Source organism: Micropterus salmoides, unplaced genomic scaffold, assembly GCF_014851395.1.
Source record: "Micropterus salmoides isolate LMB-PRFRI ecotype aquatic unplaced genomic scaffold, ASM1485139v1 Ms_hic_scaffold_4, whole genome shotgun sequence".
NCBI classification, from domain to species: Eukaryota; Metazoa; Chordata; class Actinopteri; order Centrarchiformes; family Centrarchidae; genus Micropterus; species Micropterus salmoides.
This window is the reverse complement of record NW_024043372.1, coordinates 4,450,958-4,471,128: the sequence shown is the minus strand read 5'-3', so window position 1 is coordinate 4,471,128 and position 20,171 is coordinate 4,450,958. Positions and strand designations below refer to the sequence as shown.

The 20,171-nt window shown below is 37.5% G+C and overlaps 2 protein-coding genes across 9 annotated transcripts in view; both read left to right on the top strand.

Annotated features, from left to right (window-relative positions):
* Positions 1-20,171, top strand: part of LOC119886082 (butyrophilin-like protein 1) — a 164,589-nt gene that overhangs the window by 40,092 nt on the left and 104,326 nt on the right. For 3 of the 8 annotated variants that reach the window (XR_005441430.1, XR_005441429.1, XR_005441431.1), the window contains 2 exons: positions 13,614-13,948; positions 16,552-16,688. The exons of 1 other annotated variant lie outside the window; for it this stretch is intronic. Coding sequence is in view for 3 of the 7 variants with exons in the window: in XM_038696610.1 (XP_038552538.1) it covers positions 16,552-16,830; positions 18,393-18,524; positions 19,619-19,650 (443 nt within the window). In the remaining 4 variants the exon portion in view is untranslated. Of the gene's footprint in view, positions 1-2,979; positions 5,628-13,613; positions 13,949-16,551; positions 16,831-18,392; positions 18,525-19,618; positions 19,674-20,171 lie in introns of those variants that run through there. 4 more of the 8 variants (XM_038696610.1, XM_038696611.1, XM_038696609.1 and 1 more) reach the window with 3 other exon arrangements.
* The window catches only part of LOC119886072 (butyrophilin subfamily 2 member A1-like), a 35,185-nt gene continuing 31,227 nt past the window's right edge, over positions 16,214-20,171 (top strand). Inside the window, exon 1 of the mRNA XM_038696581.1 lies at positions 16,214-16,493. The gene's annotated coding sequence lies outside the window, so the exon portion shown is untranslated. The remainder of the gene's footprint in view (positions 16,494-20,171) is intronic.

The following is a 20,171-nucleotide window of genomic DNA, read 5'->3' as shown; positions in this document are numbered from 1 at the left end:
ATACAAATTTGGTAATATGGTGACATTAATGTGGTAATATGGGTTGATGTTGTCCCACTATTATCGGCTACTATAAACACAATACCTTCAAGATCACGTGCAAAACATCCCGTCTTGGTTCAAGGTAATACTGTCCAAATTAGAGCCTGACCAACATGGGGGTTTAAGACCAAACTGATTTTGATATTTACGGATTTGATATATCGGCCGATATTCTTTATTTACCTTCTCAGAAACACTCAACATAAACAAAGATTTTCCCTGACATTTGTCGTGTGTAGTTATGAGACCACATCAAGATAATGTGACATAATGCAGTTAAAAAAGAATTCAGAAAGTATTTTTTTAAAAAGTCCAGCTGATCTTGTCAGCTGATTGCAGTGTTTTCTGGTGGATTTGTGGCTCAAGAAGGTGTTAACAACAGGGGAGCTGCAGATAATAGATAAGATAATAAACACTGATTCAGATTTATCTGATATGAGCCTTTATCGATTTATCGGTCAGGCTCTAGTACAAATTATATGTTTAATGCTGTGACTTTTTACCTGGAAACAAAATAACCCTGAATCATGTTTCTGTTTAATTTCATAGTAATTTTCTGTCCTTGCACAATGTAATGTGATGTATATCTGTTTTAAAGAGTGCACGTCTGTTTTCAGTATTGTTAAGTCACTAGTGACGTCAAAATGACGTGTGAAGCAAACACACTGGTTCACTCAGGTAGTGAAGACTTTTATGGTAAACATAATACTTCTATCTTTCTGAAGTGAAGGCAAAGTTAGCTGTATTTAAAGCCAATTGTTCATTCAACGTGCGGGTAGATGGTGAAGAGGCAGAGTTTCTGTTCTTTGAGTGAAAGCTTCAGGGTTCAATCTGAAATCTGCTAAACCTGTTGTAAAGAGGGTGAAAAGATAGACCAACGAGTCAAAGCTGGAGTTACAGGCCTGCTTTGACTGCACTGACCGGAGTGTTTTTGAGGCTGCAGCCACCGACCTGGACGAACTAACCGACACTGTGACATCTTACATCAGTTTTTGTGAGGACACGTGTGCAGAGTAAAACGTTCCGCACATACAACAACCAACGCCTTCAGAAGTGGAGACAGAGTCCTGTACAACCAGGCCAGGAACACTCTGACTAAGGAGTCAAGACAGCAAAGAGATGCTACGCTGAAAAGCTTGGAAAAAAGCTTCACAGCCAGCGACCCTGCGTCAGTGTGGAAAGGCCTGCGGACCAACTACAGGAGACTTCCCCCAACACTGCTGGTACTCAACAACTGGCTGATGAGCTGAAGGGATTTTACTGTAGGTTTGAAAATCCCACAGTCACACCTCTCCCCCACTCCAAAACCATCTTCATCATCCATGAAGTCCTTTGAAAGCCTGGTGTTGGCCCACCTGAAGGACATTACAGGCCCCCTGCTGGACCCCCTGCAGTTTACCTACATGGCTGACAGGTCTGTGGATGATGCAGTCAACTTGGGTCTGCATCACATCCTGCAACACCTCGACTCTCCGGGGACACATGGAAGGATCCTGTTCGTGGACTTCAGCTCGGCGTTCAACACCATCATCACGGACATCCTCAGCACCAAACTCACCCAGCTCACTGTGCCAGCGGATCACAGACTTCCTGACTGACAGGAGTCAGCAAGTGAGGCTGGGAAACATCACATCCAGCACCCGGACTATTAGCACTGGCGCCCCCCAGGGGTGTGTGCTCTCAAACCAAAAAGGACAGGAGCAGACTACAACGGATAGTCAGGACTGCAGAAAAGATCATCAGTGCCAACCTGCCCTCCATTCAGGAAACGGGCAGGAAACATCACTGCAGATCCATGATGAACAGCTGATTTCTGACTCACAGTGTCAGGAACAATTCTTGTGCAATAACCCAGTAACTCTGTCTCTAATCAGCCACCTGTTTACTGGTTACCACTTATTAATTATTCATCATTCTCTATTTCAGTGCTGTAAATACTGTTATAGTGTCATATTGTAGATACTGTATACAAATCCACCTACCTCAAGTCATAACTGCTGCACAAACTACTTGTGATGAACTACTGATTCTGATTCAAATTAAAATTCTGTATCATGCATTATTAAAAGTATGGGGTATGAATGTAAGTGGTTTCAGTAGTGTCCGCACAGGATGATGGCTAAGTGTGTGTAAGGGTGTTGGAACGAAACAAGGTAATACCACTAAAGCAAACATATCCAAAAACCAAACCAAAGGTGGAAGAATCAGTCAGCATCAGTCAGCAGGGAGGTCTGTCCCCTCAACCCAGCAGAAGCTTTCTAAGAATGAGAACAGGAAGTTAGAAGTACTGTACAGGGCAATGGGCCCCGGTGCCCAGAGTTACTGCAGTCAGTCTCAGAGAGATTGGCCACACCCACATATAACCTCACAGGGCGTCACGAGGAGTCCACACACTGTAGCCCCCTTTAAGGGTAACTTCTGTGATATTACTGTATTTGTCAGTGGAGTCTGGAGACTTGGAGCAGAACGATATAGTGATTCTGGCTGAACAAAAAGTACTTTAAAAAGTATATCTCTGTAGGGATCCTTTCCATAATGTTGTCAGAAACTCTCTAGTTAATGTTCTTTGCACAGTTGCCCACAAGCGTTACGTTGGTTTCGCTGCTGCCGACTGCAGAGCTCTCACTCTACACTGGACCAATTTATAAAAATGTAATGGTCAGTTGTTGGTTAGAATCACTCACATTACAGTCTCCTGCAGCCTCCTTAGTGACTGACAGGTCAACCTCACTCTGACAGATCAGTGAAGATGTAACGAGTTTCACAAAGGTTGTTTTTATCACAGGGAGTTTGGATTAATTTTATCTTATCAGTTTTTCTGATTTTGTTTTTATTGTTTAGATCTCCAAACATTTCTGAACCCTGTTTGTTGCTTTGATTGTTTTTCTTACTTGTTTTATAATCATATCTCATTTGTATTTTCTCCTCTCTCCATAGACTGTATAACAAAGTGGACACCATGACTTCACCTGCTGGTTTGTGGACTGCCTTTTTGAAGACTTGAATGTGGCATATTGGCCGTAATCATTTGGGGTTTTTTTTAAACAGAAGGGACCAAATTTACACTAATCAGGAAAGTGTTTACTCAGGTGATAAATCAAGTGAGAAGTCGGGTCATTTTTATTTTGACTTCTCTGCAGTCAGACTTGTTTTAGAGGTTCCCTCTTGCCTCTCTCACACTGTTGAGTGAAAACTGAATTATCCACTGGACTGTGTTAAAGACATGATGGCACCTAAATGAAATAGAAGAAGTTACACACATATCTCAACAAAACAGAGCTTTAAAAAGGGACCTGTAATGTAGCCTATAAACAATAATCTAACTTGTACCTTGACCATGTAGTGCCAAGTTTGCAGCTTGTAAAATGAGGCATCAACTCATTTTATCAGCTGTTCGATGAACCTCTGATCAGTACTGACCACTGCAGATCCTTTTGGAGATGCTATGACCCAGTCTTCTAGCCATCACAGTTTGCTCATCTCAAAGTCGCTCAAACCCTCACGCTTACCTATTTATCCTGCTTCTAACACATGAACTTCATGATGTCTCATAGCTCTATAAACACCAGACATATGATAAACACATTTAGGGTCCCTGTCCTACACCTGATGCAGAGCGCCACGAAGCACCGACGCAATAATTTTCCCGTCCAGCACTGGCGCCCAGGGGTTTACAGCAGGGGTCGGCAATGGGCGGGTCAGAACTGCACTTTTAAAATAAGATTACAATGTGAAAGATTAATATTATAAATCTATATACTTTATAGTATGCTTTATTATGGTTAGGCCTACTTGTAGGGGTGTAACGAGATTCGAGATTGGGTTCTCGAGATGAGATTTTAACACTATTTTAATTTTATCTTTAATACTGAATTACATGAAAAGTTTAAGCAGAAAGGCAAGGCAAGTTTATTTATATAGCACATTTCAACAACAAGGTAATTCAAAGTGCTTTACATAAAACATAAAAGCAACAGGGAAATATAAAAAAAGTTTAAAAGCATCATAGGGAAATTGAAAAAAATACACATTAAAACAAGTAAACACTTTATTTCCTGCATTCTTGAATGTTAAGTTTTCTGAATACTTATAAAGATCAATGGCATAGAACCGTTGCAGCCAGCACAATAAAGAGATTTACAATAAATGACCAGCAGGTGTCGCACTGCACCTCCGTCAGCTGTGATCACCTGGAGCCACTGTGTTAATTCTACAACAGCAACATTCATCCTACCTCAAATGGTCTAGTTAGGCTTGGTTTTATACTCGAGACTGCCTACATTTGTACAGATTCCTGAGTAAGAGAGAGGGGGTTTGGACCTTTGTAGCCATAGATTAGAGTCTGTAGCTTCTGTCGATCTGTCCAAAATAGCCTAGACGGCAGATCCAAGCCAATAAGACCAAATAACCATCATATTTTAATATCTTACTATTGTACAGGTTTCATCAAATTTGCAAATAAAACAACTGCTGTATGGAAACGCAATGAACATTAAAAGCAAATTAAAAGAATAGAATGTGATTAAATATGACCTCCTCCGCTGTGTCAAAACAGCAGCCAGCTGTAGTTAGCTTATTAACATACATGTTTACTCTCCTGTGAACACATTGTCACTTATACATTTGTATTTCACAGCGTGAGAAAATTCATGTTTGACTTGATACATGTGAAAAATGTCAATTGCGTGAGTCTCGCGATACAAATTTTTACCTGACGAGAAATCTCGTCACGTTTTAATCTCGTCACACCCCTACTTACTTTATTATAATGATCAGATTTACAGAATTGCAGTAATGGCGACTGAAAGTGGTGAATTATTTGACCAATCTTGGCCAAACATAGGAATTTAAAAAGACAAGCCAAGAGACGAAGTACAACCTTTTTGAATGATGCACCTGAGCCTTTATTATAGTAAAGACTTATTTTAACACAAACCACAACAACTTTTTAATTATTCCTCCACTACGCCATTTCATCCACTGTCATTCATCACAACGACAAATTCATGTTAGTTTAATCTTTTGGTGGAACGAAGAGAACGAGAATATTCATGTCGGACTTGATGTCGAGTAAAAATGAACCAAATTGTGCCTTTTGTTTCGTCCCAGGTGTGAAAAAGACTTTAGGCAGCTAGACAGGGTCAGGACTGAACTGCTGTGAATGTTTAATTGTTTGATTGTTTAAATATTTTCTGTGTACTTAATATGTACGTAAAGATAAATGTAATGTTACTTTTGTTTTGTTATTTTATTCATCACTTTATATTTATCACGGTGTCAAGAAGGAGCTGCCAGTTAGTATTTATGCTGAGAACAAACCGTATGTATCATCATTTATTAAGAGCTGAAGCAGAGTCAGGAAGAGTTCAGTATTTCTCTCTGGATATTATGTACAGCATTATGTGTTTTTTACAAATATATTTTCATGTCTACAAAAAGGCTTTACAATCATTAACCCCTATTTTTATTTTGAGGGAAATAATTGACCCAACACCTGTTTTTGGATTCTCAAAGTCTTTGAAGACAAAATGAATGTAAGCTCTTTAAAAATCTGTTTCTAATAAAATGCAGTCAATCTATAAAAACAAGTATTTCAAACTCATTTCATGTTTATACTTTGAGTTATAGAGTTAAAAACAGTCACATCAGGGATTTCCAAAATTCCAGGTGAACAACTTTTTCAGTTCAATCTGAAGCTTTAAGCTCTCGGACACTTTTAGACAAAGTTTATTTGCTGCTGGACATTTTTTCACAGACTCTCCCTCATTGATCTTCAAGTTAAAGTTTATAAATAAATCTCAAAATTTGTCCTGAAATTAAAACTGCTTAAAACCAATTTTCTGACCTGAGTTTCACACAGAGTATTCAGTCTGTGTCGGGGGTCCTGAATAAGCCCAGACAGGTTTTTGTCCTGACTGTGGGTGATGATCACTTTCTGCTCTCATTGTGTTAATATGTTCAGACAGCAGGAAGATATGCAGTTATTCAGGAGGAATGATTTGGACAACCGTTGAACCCTGTGGTCACAGGTGGAAGAAGTACTATCAACAAAATACTATACTACTATAAAGTAGTAGAGTCTTTCTGCAGTAAAAAGTCTCCTGTGTGATTTTATTAGTTACTGATTTATCAGCGTTAGAAACATCTGCAACAGCTGCTCAAGGTTTTAATATAAAGTTTTATAAGGCCAGTGGTTCCCAACCTGGGGGTCAGCCCCTTCAGAGGGTCACCGAAACAAATGAGGGATCTTAAGATGATTAATGGGACAGGAAGAAAGAAACAAACTGATACACAAATAATTTGAGGCAGAAAGAGGTCAAATTATCCAACATTTCTCAAAAAACACACATTTATTTAAATGAAATAAAAACTATAAAATATTTAAGGGGAAAACCAGAGCAGTGGTGGAACTTATTTTATTTATTTATTTTATTTTAGTGTATGTATTGAAATCCTTTCTTTAATTTCCTTCCATATTAAGGGGTTATGCTGCATTCAGGCTCAGTCTGCAGAATGGGAAGAACAGGACAAACACCCTTATTCTGACTTTGTGTTCAGGCATTTAAAAAGTTCCCTCACGTCACCTGTTACAGTCATGGAAGATTTCAACTTACAGGGTATTATCCCTCTTATATATGGCAACTTAAAAATATGCTTTATCTAATCTACAAAAACTTTTTACAAATACACACTGAGTCATCTCCTTCCAGCCAATCAGAACGGAGAATTCTCAGTGGTCATGGCATCAGAACTATATTTAATCTGTCAGCTGGAGTATACTGAACTAGTGAGCATATAAAATAAAAGGCATTGTTATAAAGTACATCAAAGCATCCAACAGGTAATAAAATCAGCTACAACATTTTAAATACTGCTTTAATGTGTCAGCACAAATAATCCAATAATACCTGAAAGACCATTTTGTCTGCATTATTTTTAATAAATTCTGCTGATAATGTTTTTCTACTATATAGGTTGCAGAACCTTTACACTTTAACACAGTATTTTTACAGTTATTGCTTCATTTACTTCAGCCTGAATGGGTTTGACATGATACAGCAGACTTGCCAAATGTTGAACTCGTAATGCATAAATGGTTCTGATTATTAACAAGTTAGTACTTAGCATTAACAAATTAAAGACCAATGAATATCATTTTTCTTGCACTAGAATTAAATTAATGAAAACAACCTACAAAAATTAAAGTGATGCAATTAGAATTAATATTATACTAGTGGTAAACTTTATAGTATACTATTGAAATTATGATCAATATAGTAACAACACTAAAATTATATAATCAAGAACTGGAAAGAGTGAAACATTTTTTTATGGTTTGATGAGGGAACTGCATGGACTGTACATATTCATAAAGTACTAGACAAAGGTAGGAAAGTGCTAAATGTTTTGAGGTGTGTAGTTGGAAACGAATGGGGGGGCAGACAGAACAGCTCTGAATGCAAATACTGTGATTAATTCATTCATTAATTCAGTTGTGTGGTGTATGGATCTGTATGTCCCTTTAAAAGTTAGACAACATTTAATATCAGCCTTTGAGATCATGTTGAGGAATATTTAAAATGGGTCCACAGCAGCACCTCCTGGTGGAAACAGGAGAAATGACATGAGAAGAATAATCACTGAATTATTTACAGGCCGTAGTGAAGATCAGCCAACACAACACACTTTGATGGGAAAAGAAGAGGAGGTGGACAGTGACACAAAAAGCAACAGAACTTAAATGTAACCATTGCCAGTAATACCACATTGCTTACTTCCTGAAGCAACAGTAGATTTTACATTATTAGTAAAGAAGAACAATATTTTGAATTCACAGAATCCTACAGGAATATATTAAGCTACCGCTGTGACGTCCAGACCTACACAGATGCACCAAAGAGTTTAGTTAATAAAAAAAAGAGCAGCTTTTATTGTTCCAGATTAGTGATGAAGTATCAGTGTGCACAGGAGAAATGTTTGCAGTTTCGTTAGCAGTGAGGTAGATAGAGGAAATTAGGCCACTGGGGCGATCATTTGTTCGGACTCAGATTCATCACAAGCCAGTTTACAGAGCAGTGGCCAGACGGTTTGACAGAAGTACAACAAACAATGTGCAAAGTTCAAACGATGCGTCTCACAGACATCATTAAGGATACCAGCACATGTCAGCATCAGAGGAAATCAAATGGAAGATAAGGCTGCAAAGGAGGCTACAAAAGTGATTACATTGATGTTTTTGTTCAAACTTCACCAAATCCTGATAAATGTTGAAGGAAATGATTTTTATTAAGTTCATAACATGTTTTGTACGTTTGTGTATTCAAACTGAAGTGTTAATACCTGTAGCTGTCACTGCAAAAGAGTAAAAGTTCTCTTGAGTCCGCGCTCACTGAGAGGAGGAAAGGATCTTTTTGCTGGTCGCTATTAGGAATTTATTTCGTTTTGTAGATAATACAACATAACAATATGCAGTTATACAGTGAATGCTAGTCTTAAGATGTAAACATGCAGCCGTGTCGTTCAAATATAAACCTTGTAAATACACTTTAGCAAGTCAGGCTATAAAGGAGACACGTGTCTTTCACTGCTACGGGGTTTCCTGTGTGTTCATGTGTGTGAGACAAGAAGAATGACAAGATTCCAAAAAGGGGAGAAGGAGGAAAGTAATATGGTGTGTTGGACCTTTGAGGAGGAAAGGGTATGTCTTTATTATGTGTGTCACAGAGGCTGTATAAGAGAGCTGCCCTAATAAGTTTCTCCTGTCAGGAATAAGGACATGTTGCTGCAGTTTGTAGGGTGTCGCAGTTGAGGGAAAAACAACTGCAACTGGGAGAAGAACAAAGTGCAGCTTCAGCATTGTGACTGAGTTCCCTGACTGGTGAAAAAGAGTCAAGGACTCACTTCCATTTTTTTTTTACTAAAAAAGAGGTTGTGCGCCAAAGTTATAGTCATTAGTATTAAATACATTTAACTGTCAACTGTCAGTGTATTCGGGATATTTAACTTAAATGATCTCAGCTAACAGTAACTGAGGTTATCAGCACCGTTAACTAGTCCAGTAGATTTAAGGTCCTTCTCCAACATGTCGACAGTTCAGGAGCTTCTGTCCTTCTGTTTCTGTCTGCTGACTTTGTCTGTAATAACTCTTGGACTTCCAAATGGTAAGAAATCTCCACTACCTTTAACGTTAGCTAGAAAACAACGCTTCTGTCACATTCATCCACATTGACAGTCAGAAGATATTATATAATTACTAACATTAAGTTTACTTGTTAACATCCCTACATATAAACTGTTAAGTCATCACAACAAGTTCAAAATAGTTTCACACCTGTAATTTGTTGCATTTCAGTTCTGGTTCGGTTCCGGTTTGTCAATCTGTCTATATTGTTCTGTTTTGTTTATAGTGTGTATATTTGTGTTTTCTATTCTGTAGCCTGTGTTTATTATGGTTTTATTATAGTATTATTGTATGAGTAAGCACATCGTGAGCAATGTGATTCTGATTCTGTATATTTATGTACATTACCAGTCTACATCTTACCTGTCCAACACTGGTTCTCATTAACTTACTCAGATACATTTAATGCACAACCTGTCATGGGGTACGCTGAGTGCAGACTTAGGTGAGGACCCAGACCCAGGCACAGGATGCAGTTCAACAAAACATTTACTCTCCAACAGAAACACTCAGGCTGACTCGCAGATGCAGGTAAAGTCCAGACAAGGCTGAAATCCAAAAAAAGGCGAATAATCCAAACCAGGAACTCAGAACACAGGGAACAAGGCGCAGCAGAACACTCAAGGTTGGACAACAACAAGGACCAGACAATCTCTAGATAAAAATCATGAGCACTGTATGATCTTATAATTATTAAACATGAAGAGTCCCCCTGATTCAGTTGATGTTTATCATTTGGGCGCTGTCGTATGGGCTGTTGTTAAAGGGCCATCAAGAACCTTTTTATATTTGGTTTCATTACTGCTGCACAGTTAAAGGAGTTACATTTCACATGTTGTTTCATTCTGTGTGTTGATGTTCTGCACCAATCTATGGTGGAAATATTTTTATTTATGTAATGGGAAACACAAAATTCAGTTGGCAAATGACAAATTAAAATCTACCGCTATAATGTAATATAAAGTAGAGCAGCTCTCAGGCATTCTGTGTTGCTTTCAGTTATGTTTCTCCTGCAGGTCATGAGGCATGAGTCAGTCTTCCCTCTTCCCTGTCTGGGAAATAACGTGACCGTCACATTGCATGGGTCTTTTGTTTAGTGTCTTTTTGTTCCATGTGTGTTTCTACTGTTCTGCCTTGTTTATTCTTGTGATGAGTTTATTTGTTTTGTCTTGTTCAGTCTTCACTGATTATCCCGGTTATGTCCTAGTTGATGTCTTGATGTGTGTAGTTCTGGTTCTGTGTTTTAGTTTTCTGTCTCAGTTGTTATATGTAGTTAGTTTCTGTGTCTAGTTTCGGTTCGTCTTTCTGTTTCAACAAACTCAAAGACAATAAAACACATAAAACAGACAACAAGATACACGATAAAAGCAGGAAGAAACTTAGTCTTTCCACTTGGAGGACAGCACACTGTCAGTTCATTAAGTCTATAAAACACTTGTGACAGGGATCCCACAGTAGGCTAATAAGCCCCGAATTATTACTGTAGGCCTATATGTCCTTTTATTTATGTTAATATTCATATTAGACTGTGTGGTCGATCTGCGGTCTAAAATTAGTAATCATGCTTAGAAGTTTTTTTCTATGAGCTCTTGCAATACAGATCAGAAGCATTAAAGTGTTTAACGTGAGTCCTGATGATGCAGGATGACAATCGCCAAAGCTGTCCAATCAACAAGTTACCTGTGAGACTGTATTACGCCATGCTTACTTCTCTTGGTTTGTTTGTTAAACTGCAGTGTGAACATGAACCGAAACCAGAACTGAAATGCAACAAATTACAGGTGTGAAACTATTTTGAACTGTTTGGACCAAGGAAAATTTTTGTGGTTTATTTAAAGGACTGGTTAACCAATAGCTTAAATAACTGTACTGTGTTCAAAGAAGTGGTAATAGGCCTATTTAAAAAGTCAGGTAGAAGGTTGTTAATTAGTCATTTTACCGCACAAGTCTGCACAACGAAACAAAATTTGTAGTTGAACAACAATAATTAAATGTAGGCCTGCATTAAAATATGGTAACATGTAAAATAAAACGATATATAAGTTATTTATATACACGAATACACCTCCAAACATTCCACAGTGCATTTTTTGGATTTGTAATCGGCAGCAACCAGGTGATAATATGAAAGTTTGGTCTTCACAATAAACAGTCTGAGATTTGGGAAAGTCCATCTTGACTGCGTTTGTGCAGCAAGCACCATCAAGTTCATTTCCTCTCATCAAATTCAAATCAGCTTTATTGGCATGAATGTATAACAACAATATTGCCAAAGCTACAAATAAATTACATAAGAACAATTAATTTCATACATTTCATTAAATAAGTAAATAAAACAGTAAAAGTTGTGTTTGTGTGTTAATAAAAAAATAAATAATGAAAATGTAAAAATTACGTATAATTAAAAAGAAAAATAAATAAATAAAACAGTAAGTGTGTTAGAAAACTTAAATAGCATATTAAATTAAATAAAGCAAATAAAACAGTAAACATGTGTGTATTAATAGACAAGAAAATGTATTAATTAATTAAATAAATAAAAAAAGATCTTGAAACCTAAAAACATCTTGCCAGAGTCTCGCGCTGGCAGCTCAGAACACGGACCACCTGCTTAGTGCTTGATGTTGATGGGGCAGGTCTCTGTAACGATGTGGGCACAAGTCTCAGATTTCTGTTGTCTGGTCCAGATGAGTCCCATTTTGTCCAGTCTGGATCTTTAGGAGCAGAATTAAGTCCAAGCTGGTCCGGTTGTTTGGGCCGGGTGAATCGTTACCATGAGCAGAATACGGTTATTTTGGGGCTTTATGTTGTTCCTCTGCATGCTCTGCTCTGCATCCACATTGTCTCTTACCCATAATGCCCTTATCTTAACTCTGGCCGTGTGAACCATTACCCATTACTCTGTTGTTCACTGAAACATAAAAGCGTTGATATTATTAAAATTACACGTTATAAGACACTTTTTAGTGAATGTTACCCCCTTTTAACATCTTACTTCACATGTTTTTCCTATTTTTAAATGGCTGTATGAACTCAAATATTCATGAACTTACACATACAAAATACCGCCTATATATAAAATAAACGTCTCAATTAAACACGTCCTTGAGACAGTTACATGATGTAAGTCAGACTCTATATTTAAACAGCTGTTGTTACGGCAGATGAACCTCCTGCTTAAGTCGGTTGTCGTTGGTAGATGTGTGCTGAACGTTGAGTTTACCATTTTCTTTTCTGGACCATAGCTAGCTAACTTTCTCATATGCTTGCATGCTCCTAGCCAGAGACGTTTTATAAATAAGGACACACACGGCTGACATTTACATTAGGTACGCTGCTGACATGTCCCCCCAACCTTTTGAAGTTGATGATTTTGTCCCCCTCCCTTCTTGAAAGCATTTGCTAAAATGATCTTATAGCTTGCACCAAGGAATGTTTGCACAATAAGAAAACATGCAATGCGATGTAAATGTAGAAGAAACAACTGTGCATTGTCCAAAATAATTACTTAAGCTAACAAAAAAGCTACTGATTATATTATATTTTTTATATTTTGAATCCTAACCTGTCTTAAATGTTGTTTCCCTTTATAGAAATAAAGGAATATCCACCATTAATTGGTGCAAAAATGTTACCAGAATGCAGAGTTATGTCTTTAAACTGGAGATGGTTATTTCATTGACCAATATGACAACTGTACATTTTTTTTTTTTTACGTAATTAGTGTTTAACAGTTTACAACAGAACTGTAGCCAGGAGCCCTGTAGAGGCCACAATCATCTATTATCCAGCTAAAAATCCACTGATTTAATGATTTTGTACTAACTGCAGTGAAATCATGTGATCACAGCTTCAAATTTAAATAATTTAACATAGTTGCAGACACATTGGCTGGGTTATCCAAAAAGCTCAGCTATGTGAGCTGCTTGCTGTTTGAAGAAATAGTGACCCAACATTGTGAATATACACTTGGACTACAACTTTGGACAATGTGAAGGTCACCGCAGGTCAGGAGTGACTCCAAACTAATCTGAAAATATCTCTCTTCTTCAATGAAAGTTTTTTTTTTCTTTATATGATCTTGGAAAATATCTAAACACACGTCTAACGCCCAGCAAACTCAGATGTCTTGGGCTTCACCTGAAAAGTCATCACTGTAATCATAGTGAATTTGGATTTACTATCACAAACTTTTGTACCTAAGGTTTCTGGTCAGGGAGAACATTAAAGAAGGTGTGATGTGGATGGAAATCTATGACCTGATGTAAATGACAGGCAGCGTACGGAGCAGTAGAGACAAAATTATATAATAAATTTTCAGTTTTGTTTTTCACCTCTAAATGATGATAAATTATTTGACTAAATAACTAAAATAAACTTCTTCTTTCAGGGTCAGGTGTTGTCAGAGTGGTTGTGGAAGAAGGGAGTGACGCCTTTTTACCCTGTTCCTCAGCAACAAGCAGAACGCTGAGTCAAAGCTCTTTGACTGGAAGAAAGATGGTCAGAAGGAGATTTTCTTTTATGATGCAGGCCTTCATTACAACAACGGCCGTCCAGGTCAAGATCAGCAGTTCAAAGGTCGCGTCTCACATTTTCAAGATGAGCTGAAGTACGGCAACGCCTCCATCATCATCAGAAAAACAAAGGTGACCGACAGTGGAAACTACACCTGTGATTTTCCACGTCTTCAGCCAAGACAGATATTCAACATTCAGCTTGTTGTAGGTGAGTGTTTTCATTAAGCAGTTAAATCTATTTTGTTCATCAAAACATCAATCTGTTTTTTTAGGTTTGGTTTGACTCAGTTCAATTCAAATCAGCTTTATTGGCATGAATGTATATCAACAATATTGCCAAAGCTACATATAAATTACATAAGAACAATTAATTGCATACATTTCATTAAATAAGTAAATAAAACAGTAAAAATTGTGTTTGTGTGTTAATAAAAATAAAATAATAATAATAAAAATATATAAAATATAAGTATTCCGTAAAAATAAATATTCAAAGTAAAAGTAAATAAATAAAACGGTAAGTGTGTGTGTATTAATAGACAACTTTTTTTATTATTATTAATTTAAAAGAAAAACAACAACAACAAAAAAAACAGTATCAAATGTGAAATTTAAAAACAAAACAATTACTAAAATATCAAACAATCAAAATAATAATAATTTGAAAATCAGTACAATTATTTATCAGTCTGAGTGTCCACTGGTTGTCCTCCCACAAATAGGAAATAGGGGAGTTTCTGTGTGTCTGATAGAAATTCAAATTTGGTGTATATTTGGGAAATGTTTGCAAAGTGTTTTTGTGTTGATGTTTAATATTTGGTGCATGACCTACCTGTCCTCTGTCACACTGGGAGCAGAGTCTGTCCTCTTGCGGTAGCCAGCTCTGTCTGTGGTGACCCTTTTCTATGGCCAGGCTGTGTTCACTCAGTCTGTATGTTGGCAACAGTTTTCTTAGTTTAGGACATTTTATTGCACTCAGGTAATTTGCCAGTGTGAATTTTCTTTTTAGGGTCAAATAACATTGTAATTTACTTTGTATTTTGGTTGTTTTTTTGTTTCCAGTATTCAATTTATTGTTGATAATTTGGTTTGGTCTGCTTGAGTTGGTGCTTGCTTTGTTGACTCCAGCTGTTCTTGTCTGTTCAGTCTTCTGTTTAAACCACTGACAACAACGAACACCTTGAAAGTACGACTTTAATAACATATCAGCAGTTTAATGTTGTTTAAGAGTTCCAGCAGTTTTCATCTCCGCTCCACCAGGTTGCTCTCTCACCAGGTTCTAAGGGTTTTTACTGAGCTGGGGGGGAAAAGCTAACTAAATGATCAAGTCCCATTAAATGAATTTAAAGCCATGTTAACATGCCATGTAACTGTGCTGTCTTGGTCAGGTGTCCCTCAGAAAAGAGATTTCAATCTCAAGGGACTTTCTGGTTAAATAAAGGTTAAATGAAAAAATAAAAATAATGTTGACGCCTGAGAATAACATACAGTTGTCTTACTAGCAACAATGAATTATTTAATATTACAATGAACCAAGTTGTTGATAAAACATATGAGAACACCTGCAGGACGTCCCATAGTTTCAGCCTCTTGGTACAACATTTATCTGACATCTTTTTCTTCTTCTCCTCCTCTTCCTGCTTTTCCTCTACTTGGTATTTTCTCTCCACATAAGTAAATATAATCAGTGACATGTAAGTTGTCCTGTCTAATCTCTTATATCTAACCTTGTTTAATCTGTGTTTGCTGACTTGCTGATCTTCTGCTGCTAGTTTCCCTGCTTTCAGTCTTTATGCTAAGCTATCCCAGCTGTCTGCTGCCTGCAGCTTCATATTTACAGCACAGTAAAGTGTGACATCGATCATCTGTGCAGTAATTATTGTTCTAATTAATGTTCTCTTTCAGAGCTCACCTTGAGAGACTGGGAGAAATCACAGGTGCGTCACTGATCTCTACATCTGTACTGTGTGCTACAACTCTCTGGGCCTCAGGATAGAGATCAAACATGTATTGATCAGACATCTATCAGATCTACAGCCGTCTGTCTTATAAACCAGAGGAGGTGAAATCAGCGGTCTGTCCTGGTGTTGATGTTACTGATCTCTACATCTGCTGATTATCAGCTGATTCTGGGACACAAACACACAAAGTTCACTCTGAGATACTTGATGTGGTTCTTTAGTCCAGCAGCTCAGCTTCTACAGACTATTTCACTGATTCAAACAGAAACATTAAAATGGCTCCAAGTTTATTTCCTGTTCCTGATAAGTGTCAATCTCTAATATTACCCAGATCTCAGGTGACTAAGTTGTAGCACACATTGCAGATGTAGAGATCAGTGACGTCAAAATCAAAGCTCACCGCTAGTTTCTCCTGATCTGTCTTTTTAAAGTTGGACTCAGACTATAATCTCAGTTTCTACAGTTGCACTGATAACTGAAAGATGCTTTTCATGTAATTAGAAGATATTTCTCTGTGACAAAATGTAAAAATTGAGTTTGTCCAAACGTCTTCACTGTATCTGAGCTTCTGTCATGATATGAGTCAGAAACAGTGTTTGCAGCTGTAAATAGTTTCCAGACTTTTGGTAGAAGTTAGAAATGTTTGAAATATCATGTCCTATCTAACAATGCTGGGAGGAGCAACTGAGGCTGATACTGTGCTTTTCTGTTCCTCTGTGTTTTTCTGTTAAACACACTTTAATCCTCATTTACAAGCAGAGAAGAGACGAACAAGAAACATCACAGTGTTACATTTATAATCCTGTTATTGACCTTTTATAGCTGATGTGTCTGTTTACTGTGTTCACAGGAGCATCTCCAGAGCCGTCTGTCAAGATACTTAATGAAACGAAGGACTGGGCCCTGCTGCAGTGTGAAGTTAACGGTGCTTCTCCAAAACCTACAGTAGAGTGGCAGGACAGTGCTGGAAATAAACTTCCTGCTGAGGAGCCACAGGTCTCAGAAAGAGGAGGCAGCTTCTACATCATCCTCCAAACTACTGTGATGAAGACCGACAACTATCACTGTGTAGCCACACAGGAGGAGATCAAACATCAGATTTATGTTGAGACCTACGTGTTTATCAGCGGTGAGATTCTTAGTTAGTTCTTTTAGTAATATATTTATATTCCAATAATTTGAATTTTTGATGTGTGATTCGTTTTCAAAAAACTGTAATGTTCAGACTGAACACAAAGCAGGTTGTGATGAAGACGTCTGCAGAAGTGTAAAAAGATTCAAACTGAGTGAAAGCTTCACTCTTATACTGAGACTCTGAGACTTCATGAATCTACAGAGATGAGAGGAAGAATGAGAGGGTCTGCAGGGAAATAACAGAAAGAAACTCTGAGATCAGTCTGATCAAACACAGGAACACAAGAATTTAGTAAACTTCACTCACAAACCCAGTAACAGATTTATAAATGGCTGCTGCAGCCTGATCCTGAGGATCGACATAAATCTTTTTGTGCAACAAGTGAAAAACATTTCTGAACTGTAAGAATTATTCAGCCACATTAAGGTTTTATTAGCTGTAATTAAATAAATAGATTAGATAGAGAAACTTTATTGATTGCAGAGTTACAGCAGCAAAAACACACAAATGATTCACATAACAAACAACATGAAGACACTCAGAGATGTAGAGGAGATTTTAGTCATTGATGATTTTTATCTAGAAACTGAATTAAAGTAAAACAGGATCAGACTTTAACTCTAAATATAAACAGGGATAGTTCCTGGTAATAATTTGATACCATGGAGGCAGATACAGGTTTTGAAACGCAGTTTTTACTAGACGATGCAAAATTACAGCGATCAGCCAAAACATTATGACCACTGACAGGTGAAGTGAATAACGCTGATTAACTTGTTACCATGGCAACAGTCAGTGGGTGGGATATATCAGGCAGCTAAACTTCTGGGTCAGAGCATCTCTGAAACGGTCAGAGGTCAGTACCTATCAGAAGGGGTGCAGGGAAGGAAAAGCTGTGAACTGGAAACAGGGTCCTGGATGGCCAAGGCTCACTGATGCACGTAGGGAGCGAAGGCTGGCTCCTGTGGTCCGATCCAACAGATGAGCTGCTGGAGGTCAAAAAGAGTCCGTGTGCCTCCACGGGTCAGGGCTGTGTTGGCGGCAAAGGGGAGGCATACATTTTGACCAGCAGGGGGTCATAATGTTATGGCTGGTTGGTATGACATTAGTGCCAATTGCAAAAATAAAGATATAAATATGTGTTGATCCAATATAACACAATAACAACACATAAATCAGCCAGCAGCCTGGTCTGTAATCTCAGTCCCTGCAGTTACACTGATAACTGAAAGATGCTTTTGTTGTAAGTACAAAAGATACTTTTCTGTGGTTATAAGAAATCAGTGACACAACATATTTCTCACAAACAAAATGTACAAACTTTGAGATGAACAACTTTTGAAACTCTGTGTTTATATTGTCAGAAAATAGTAAAAAAAATCCTTCCACTGTCGAGTCGAGTAGGAGGACATCAGCTCTGAGGTCAACGCTAACATCACTGTGTCGGGTGAAATTCATTGTTATCAAGTAGTTCTGTGTAGGTAATAACCAGCGTGCTGCACATGAGATACAGTTTACATTCTGAGTGTGACTCTAGGTTTTGTTGTGTGTTTCAGAGAAACTGTTTGAGGACACGTACAGCAGAGGGGACGTCATAGGATGGTTTTTTAGTGGATTCTCTTTAGGAGCTCTAACTGTTCTAGTTTTGCTTGTAGCTACAAAGTTCATCACGGTACGCCGTAATAAAGGTGAGTTTATAAAATGGATTGTATCAACATCTGCAGACATCAACATAACTGATACTTAAAAAATCTATTTGATGATTTAAAAATCATATAGTTATAAACACATAACTGTCCATTAAATGGATGTTTCTACATTTTCCCCAAATGTCCAATTAAGTTTCTTTAAATCTTCTTTAGATCTTTGAACATCATTCACTTATTGTTTTTCCATTTTCTCTCTTTTGAAAGTAAAAGTCTAAATATTCTACTGCTAACATTCTTTGCCCAAATGTGATCCAAATGTGATCTTTTTATGACTGTGTGAACAGTCACATGGAAACTGATCTTTTCCCGTTCGGATTTGGGCCACTTTGATATGTGGTCCAAATCTGATACAGATCGGATCTTTTTAAATGCGAGTCTGGACCATAGACTGTATATTAAAAGGTCTGGACACTCGGTCGGAATTGATGCGACTTTGACGTCACTCTAGAGCAGCTGTTCCCCGCCGGACAGAGCCGCTATGAACGAAAAAGATCCACAGAAGCCATAATTAAACATGTGGCTCTCCTTCTTCTCTAGCTCGCCATTATCTGCTCACAAATTCATCAAATTTTATTTTTTAATATATTTTTAACACACACTTACACACTTTTACATTATTTATTGAATGAAATGAATCTTTTGTATTATATTTTAAGCTTTGCCAATGTTGTTGTTTGACGTCCATGCCAATAAAGCTGAATTGAATTGTGAGTTGTGGGGCAGTTGCGTTGTCCAGCACCAGAAACCGTAATGAAAAGAGAAGAAAGTTGTGAACATTTGACATAATTAGGGAGAAAAGTTTCACGTGAGAGGACAATAAAAAACATCTCCTGTGAAAATAAGGAGGATATAAGGAAATAATTCAGCATGAGAACAGGTGTCTATTTATTTAAACGGTTTCTTTTTTTGTCTGATTTAACCATGTTTGTTGTTTTTACGTTTGGGAGTCTGCACAGGGTGTTTTATTTAGGATCGACTTCCTTCCGTCAATAATAGACTCTCTGCTGATTCTCTGCGGATTTGTATGTTATAACTGTTGATTTTATGTAATAATATATTTTTCTTTTCTGCAGGTTCTCGTGAGCAGAGAAACGGTTATCATTGAGATCCTGCAGAGCTGCTGTCAAGGTGTGTGAGAATCTATAAACTGAATCATGTATATTAGTCTCACAGATCTAAATAAATTGTAGGTGTTGGACCAACAGAAGACAGCAATGAAAACATGCACACTGTAGCTCCCTTAAAGGGAGAGTAAGTGACTGTAATCCAGTACACCTTTTGTTAAAATCAGCAAATACACTATGTGCACAATTGTTAGGTAAGTGAGTATTTCTTTGTATACTTTCCAACTGCAAGCTGTATAAAGTTGAATGGTTATTAGATGTATGAATATCAGGTGATGAGTATTTGTGTAAATATGGAGAGTGTGTCCTAAGGAGATAAACACACTATATCAAGGTGTGCATAATTATTACATAATCATTACTTCAGGTAAAATGGGCCAAAGAAGAGATTTACCTGACAGTGAAAAGTCAGAAATGCTTTTCAGATGGATGGATAATTCTGCTACTGGAGCTGCCTGATATTAGACTGTAGATTACATTTTTACAATGTCAAGTATGATGA